At 51.6% G+C, this 7641-nt stretch overlaps 1 protein-coding gene across 1 annotated transcript in view; it reads left to right on the top strand.

The window, feature by feature from the left end:
• Positions 1 to 530: 530 nt before the first annotated feature.
• The window catches only part of LOC140394546 (uncharacterized), a 71152-nt gene continuing 64041 nt past the window's right edge, over positions 531 to 7641 (top strand). Inside the window, exon 1 of the mRNA XM_072481904.1 lies at positions 531 to 739. Coding sequence (XP_072338005.1) covers positions 531 to 739 — 209 coding nt within the window. The remainder of the gene's footprint in view (positions 740 to 7641) is intronic.

Raw genomic sequence — 7641 nt, 5'->3', positions numbered from 1 at the left:
CACGGTGCACACGCTGCTGCTGTACACGGTGCACACGATGCTGCTGTACACGGTGCACACGCTGCTGCTGTACACGGTGCACACGCTGCTGCTGTACACGGTGCACACGCTGCTGCTGTACGTGGTGCACACGATGCTGCTGTACACGGTGCACACGCTGCTGCTGTACACGGTGCACACGCTGCTGCTGTACACGGTGCACACGCTGCTGCTGTACACGGTGCACACGCTGCTGCTGTACACGGTGCACACGCTGCTGCTGTACATGGTGCACACGCTGCTGCTGTACATGGTGCACACGATGCTGCTGTACACGGTGCACACGCTGCTGCTGTACACGGTGCACACGCTGCTGCTGTACACGGTGCACACGCTGCTGCTGTACGTGGTGCACACGCAGCTGCTGTACACGGTGCACACGCTGCTGCTGTACATGGTGCACACGCTGCTGCTGTACACGGTGCACACGCTGCTGCTGTACATGGTACACACTGCTGCTGCTGTACACGGTGCACACGCTGCTGCTGTACATGGTACACACTGCTGCTGCTGTACACGGTGCACACGCTGCTGCTGTACACGGTGCACACGCTGTGCTGTACACGGTGCACATGCTGCTGTACATGGTGCACACGCTGCTGCTGTACATGGTGCACACGCAGCTGCTGTACACGGCGCACACGCTGCTGCTGTACACGGTGCACACGCTGCTGCTGTACACGGTGCACACGCTGTTGCTGTACATGGTACACACGCTGCTGCTGTACATGGTGCACACACTGCTGCTGTACATGGTGCACACACTGCTGTACATGGTGCACACGCTGCTGCTGTACACGGTGCACACGCAGCTGCTGTACACGGTGCACACGCTGCTGCTGTACACGGTGCACACGCTGTTGCTGTACATGGTACACACGCTGCTGCTGTACATGGTGCACACACTGCTGTACATGGTGCACACGCTGCTGCTGTACACGGTGCACACGCAGCTGCTGTACACGGCGCACACGCTGCTGCTGTACATGGTGCACACGCTGCTGCTGTACACGGTGCACACGCAGCTGCTGTACATGGTGGAGGGAGTGAATGTTTAAGTTGTAGGATCGCCTTCAGATGAGGCTGGGCCGTCCACAGTCACAACACTGCACCCAGACCCTCAGGACACCCTGGAGCAGCACTCCGGGGAGGAGACCAACGTCTCGGCGCTACTGTCACCTGCACCCTCGCAGAGGCTATCACCTCGATGGTGGTGATCCTGGGAATGTGTAGGATGCTGCAAGCAGAAGTGGAGATCAGGAATAGAGGTCCAGGGAGCAAAATCTGAGGATTCTGGGCCTTCCTGGAGGCCGTGGAGGGAATGAATGCACCGGACTGGCCAGGTTGCTGGGCAAGAACGTGCTGGACAAGGCCCCGGAGATGGATAGGGCCCATAGGTCCCTGAGGTAGTGACCGAGCGTGGAGGAGCTGCCGGGAGTGGTGGTTGTGTGTATGCACAAGTTCCAGGACAAGGAAAAGATTCTGAGGTGGACCACGGGCGAAATTCTCCCCCAACGGCGCGATGTCCACTGACTGGCGCCCAAAACGGTGCCAATCAGACGGGCATCGCGCCGCCCCAAAGGCGCGGAATGCTCAGCATCTTTGGGGGCCGAGCCCCAACATTGAGGGGCTAGGCCGACGCTGGAGGGATTTCCGCCCCGCCAGCTGGCGGAAACGGCGTTTGTTGCCCCGCCAGCTGGCGCGGAAATGACATCTCGGGGCGGCGCATGCGCGGGAGCGTCAGCGGCCGCCGACAGTTTCCCGCGCATGCGCAGTGGGGAGAGTCTCTTCCGCCTCCGCCATGGTGGAGGCCGTGGCGGAGGCGGAAGGGAAAGAGTGCCCCCACGGCACAGGCCCGCCCGCGGATCGGTGGGCCCCGATCGCGGGCCAGGCCACCGTGGGTGCACCCCCCGGGGCCAGATCGCCCCGCGCCCCCCCCAGGACCCCAGAGCCCGCCCACGCCGCCTGGTCCCGCCGGTAAATAGCTACTCTAATTTACGCCGGCGGGACAGGCAATTTATTGGCGGGACTTCGGCCCATCCGGGCCGGAGAATCGAGCGGGGGGTCCCGCCAACCGGCGCGGCCCGATTCCCGCCCCCGCCCAATCTCCGGTACTGGAGACTTCGGCAACCGGCGGGGGCGGGATTCACGGCGGCCAACGGCCATTCTCCGACCCGCTGGGGGGTCGGAGAATGACGCCCCATGTCTCCGTAATCCCAATTACATCATACCCATTTATGTCTATTTGCGCGATTCGTTCATCTGCTTTATAACATAACATAGAAAATACAGCACAGAACAGGCCCTTCGGCCCACGATGTTGTGCCGAACCTTTGTCCTAGATTAATCATAGATTATCATTGAATTTACAGTGCAGAAGGAGGCCATTCGGCCCTTTGAGTCTGCACCAGCTCTTGGAAAGAGCACCCTACCCAAACTCAACACCTCCACCCAACACCAAGGGCAATTTTGGACATTAAGGGCAATTTATCATTGGCCAATTCACCTAACCTGCACATCTTTGGACTGTGGGAGGAAACCGGAGCACCCGGAGGAAACCCACGCAGATACGGGGAGGACGTGCAGACTCCGCACAGACAGTGACCCAAGCCGGAATCGAACCTGGGACCCTGGAGCTGTGAAGCATTGTGCTATCCACAATGCTACCATGCTGCCCTTAAGAACAAATAAATCTACACTATATCATTTTACCGTAATCCATGTACCTATCCAATAGCTGCTTGAAGGTCCCTAATGTTTCCGACTCAACTACTTCCACAGGCAGTGCATTCCATGCCCCCACTACTCTCTGGGTAAAGAACCTACCTCTGATATCCCTCCTATATCTTCCACCTTTCACCTTAAATTTATGTCCCCTTGTAATGGTTTGTTCCACCCGGGGAAAAAGTCTCTGACTGTCTACTCTATCTATTCCCCTGATCATCTTATAAACCTCTATCAAGTCGCCCCTCATCCTTCTCCGTTCCAATGAGAAAAGGCCTAGCACCCTCAACCTTTCCTCGTAAGACCTACTCTCCATTCCAGGCAACATCCTGGTAAATCTTCTTTGCACCTTTTCCAAAGCTTCCACATCCTTCCTAAAATGAGGCGACCAGAACTGTACACAGTACTCCAAATGTGGCCTTACCAAAGTTTTGTACAGCTGCATCATCACCTCACGGCTCTTAAATTCAATCCCTCTGTTAATGAACGCGAGCACACCATAGGCCTTCTTCACAGCTCTATCCACTTGAGTGGCAACTTTCAAAGATGTATGAACATAGACCCCAAGATCTCTCTGCTCCTCCACATTGCCAAGAACTCTACCGTTAACCCTGTATTCCGCATTCATATTTGTCCTTCCAAAATGGACAACCTCACACTTTTCAGGGTTAAACTCCATCTGCCACTTCTCAGCCCAGCTCTGCATCCTATCTATGTCTCTTTGCAGCCGACAACAGCCCTCCTTACTATCCACAACTCCACCAATCTTTGTATCGTCTGCAAATTTACTGACCCACCCTTCAACTCCCTCATCCAAGTCATTAATGAAAATCACAAACAGCAGAGGACCCAGAACTGATCCCTGCGGAACGCCACTGGTAACTGGGATCCAGGCTGAATATTTACCATCCACCACCACTCTCTGACTTCTATCGGTTAGCCAGTTCGTTATCCAACTGGCCAAATTTCCCACTATCCCATGCCTCCTTACTTTCTGCATAAGCCTACCATGGGGAACCTTATCAAATGCCTTACTAAAATCTATGTACACTACATCCACTGCTTTACCTTCATCCACATGCTTGGTCACCTCCTCAAAGAATTCAATAAGACTTGTAAGGCAAGACCTAACCCTCACAAATCCGTGCTGACTATCCCTAATCAAGCAGTGCCTTTCCAGATGCTCAGAAATCCTATCCTTCAGTACCCTTTCCATTACTTTGCCTACCACCGAAGTAAGACTAACTGGTCTGTAATTCCCAGGGTTATCCCTAGTCCCTTTTTTGAACAGGGGCATGACATTCGCCACTCTCCAATCCCCTGGTACCACCCCTGTTGACAGTGAGGACGAAAAGATCATTGCCAACGGCTCTGCAATTTCATCTCTTGCTTCCCATAGAATCCTTGGATATATGCCGTCAGGCCCGGGGGACTTGTCTATCCTCAAGTTTTTCAAAATGCCCAACACATCTTCCTTCCTAACAAGTATTTCCTCGAGCTTACCAATCTGTTTCACACTGTCCTCTCCAACAATATCGCCCCTCTCATTTGTAAATACAGAAGAAAAGTACTCGTTCAAGACCTCTCCTATCTTTTCAGACTCAATACACAGTCTCCCGCTACTGTCCTTGATCGGACCTACCCTCGCTCTAGTCATTCTCATATTTCTCACATATGTGTAAAAGGCCTTGGGGTTTTCCTTGATCCTACCCGCCAAAGATTGTTCATGCCCTCTCTTAGCTCTCCTAATCCCTTTCTTCAGTTCCCTCCTGGCTATCTTGTATCCCTCCAATGCCCTGTCTGAACCTTGTTTCCTCAGCCTTACATAAGTCTCATTTTTCCTCTTAACAAGACATTCAACCTCTCTTGTCAACCATGGTTCCCTCACTCGACCATCTCTTCCCTGCCTGACAGGGACATACATATCAAGGACACGTAGCACCTGTTCCTTGAACAAGTTCCACATTTCACTTGTGTCCTTCCCTGCCAGCCTATGTTCCCAACTTATGCACTTCAATTCTTGTCTGACAACATCGTATTTACCCTTCCCCCAATTGTAAACCTTGCCCTGTTGCACGTACCTATCCCTCTCCATTACTAAAGTGAAAGTCACAGAATTGTGGTCACTATCTCCAAAATGCTCCCCCACTAACAAATCTATCACTTGCCCTGGTTCATTACCCAGTACTAAATCCAATATTGCCCCTCCTCTGGTCGGACAAGCTACATACTGTGTTAGAAAAGCTTCCTGGACACACTGCACAAACACCACCCCATCCAAACTATTTGATCTAAAGAGTTTCCACTCAATATTTGGGAAGTTAAAGTCGCCCATGACTACTACCCTATGACTTCTGCACCTTTCCAAAATCTGTTTCCCAATCTGTTCCTCCACATCTCTGCTACTATTGGGGGGCCTATAGAAAACTCCTAACAAGGTGACTGCTCCTTTCCTATTTCTGACTTCAACCCATACTACCTCAATAGGGTGATACTCCTCGAACTGCCTTTCTGCAGCTGTTATACTATCTCTAATTAATAATGCCACCCCCCCCACCTCTTTTACCACCCTCCCTAATCTTATTGAAACATCTATAACCAGGGACCTCCAACAACCATTTCTGCCCCTCTTCTATCCAAGTTTCCGTGATGGCCACCACATCGTAGTCCCAAGTACCGATCCATGCCTTAAGTTCACCCACCTTATTCCTGATGCTTCTTGCGTTGAAGTATACACACTTCAACCCATCTCCGTGCCTGCAAGTACTCTCCTTTGTCAGTGTTCCCTTCCCCACTGCCTCACTACATGCTTTGGCGTCCTGAATATCGGCTACCTTAGTTGCTGGACTACAAATCCGGTTCCCATTCCCCTGCCAAATTAGTTTAAACCCTCCCGAAGTGTACTAGAAAACCTCCCTCCCAGGATATTGGTGCCCCTCTGGTTCAGATGCAACCCGTCCTGCTTGTACAGGTCCCACCTTCCCCAGAATGCGCTCCAATTATCCAAATACCTGAAGCCCTCCCTCCTACACCATTCCTGCAGCCACGTGTTCAACTGCACTCTCTCCCTATTCCTAGCCTCGCTATCACGTGGCACCGGCAACAAACCAGAGATGACAACTCTGTCTGTCCTGGCTTTTAACTTCCAGCCTAACTCCCTAAACTTGTTTATTACCTCCACACCCCTTTTCCTACCTATGTCGTTGGTACCAATGTGCACCACGACTTCTGGCTGCTCCCCCTCCCCCTTAAGGATCCTGAAGACACGATCCGAGACATCCCTGGCCCTGGCACCCGGGAGGCAACATACCTTCCGGGAGTCTCGCTCGCGACCACAGAATCTCCTATCTATTCCCCTAACCATTGAATCTCCTACAACTATTGCTTTTCCATTCTCCCCCCTTCCCTTCTGAGCCCCAGAGCCAGACTCAGTGCCAGAGACCTGGCCGCTAGGGCCTTCCCCCAGTAGGTCATCCCCCCCAACAGCATCCAAAACGGTATACTTGTTTTGAAGGGGAACGGCCACGAGGGATCCCTGCACTGTCTGGCTGTTTGTTTTTCTCCCCCTGACTGTAACCCAGCTATTCTTGTCCTGTACCTTGGGTGTGGTTACCTCCTTGTAACTCTTCTCAATCACCCCCTCTGCCTCCCGAAGTTCATCCAGCTTCAGCTCCAGTTCCCTAACACGGTCTTTGAGGAGCTGAAGTTGGGTGCACTTCCTGCAGGTATAGTCAGCGGGGACACCGGTGGTATCCCTCACCACCCACATCCTACAGGAGGAGCATACAACTGGCCTAGCCTCCATCCCTTCTTACCTGACAGAATATAGCTGCCCTGTGGACTAACTAGATCTCCGCCCTCCGACTCTGCTCCCAGTCAGCTACACTTTCTGTAAACTCCTGGCTCTCTTCGCACTCTTTGCGGAAATGTCGGAAACAAAATGAAAGGAGCACTTTACTCCCTCCTCACCTAACTCCCTCGGTCACCAAACTCTTACTATAGCACTCAAAAAGCACCAAATTCAGCACTCAGTGCAAACAAAGTCTGCACTGTAGGGGATCACTTTTAGACTGTGAATCTCGCCTCTGAAAACTGGCCTAATCCAATTAACTAATTAACAAGCTCCAGCTGCAAGTGCCTAGAAGTAGAAGCCTGTTTAAAGCTTATTGAAAATTCACCTTCTTCTAAACCAAACAGCAACTTTTAAGTTAATTAACTAAATAAAAGAAAGACTAAACTTTAGGTAAAAATGAAGCCTTATACTCCCTCAGTCACCAAACTCTTACTATAGCACTCAAAAAGCACCAAATTCAGCACTGAGTGCAAACATTTATTATGAATGTTCCGCGTGTAAAGGCACAAAGCCGTGAAGCTTGTCCTTTTAACATTACTTGTCTCGCTCCCAATATTTTTCTCTGACTCTCTTTGAACCTGGCCCTTGGTTTCTCTGCCAATCACTTTTCTTATTCCCCTTTCTGTTTTTTGTTCTACATTTGAGTGTCCCGGGTTACAGGCAGATTTAGACAGGATGGTCAAATGGGCGGATAAGTGACAGATGGACTTTAACCCTGAAAAGTGTGAGTTGATACTCTTTGGAAGGAGCAATGTGACAAGGAAATATTCAGTGAACGGCCTGACATTGGGAAGTTCTGAGGAACAGAGGGACCCTGGCGTGTTTGTCCACAGATCTCTGAAGGCAGAGAGCAGGTTAATGGGGAGGTGAAAAAGGCAGATGGGACACTCGCCCTTATCAAGCATGGCATAGATTACAAAAGCAGGGAGGTCATGTTGGAGTTGAAAAGAACTTTGGTGTGGCCACAGCTGGAGCACTGTGTGCAATTCTGGTCGCCACATCATAGGAAGGATGTGATTGCACTG

The sequence above is a fragment of the Scyliorhinus torazame genome, chromosome 17, assembly GCF_047496885.1.
Source record: "Scyliorhinus torazame isolate Kashiwa2021f chromosome 17, sScyTor2.1, whole genome shotgun sequence".
NCBI classification, from domain to species: Eukaryota; Metazoa; Chordata; class Chondrichthyes; order Carcharhiniformes; family Scyliorhinidae; genus Scyliorhinus; species Scyliorhinus torazame.
Note: the sequence above shows the minus strand (reverse complement) of the source record. Positions and strands in the feature narration are given on the sequence as shown.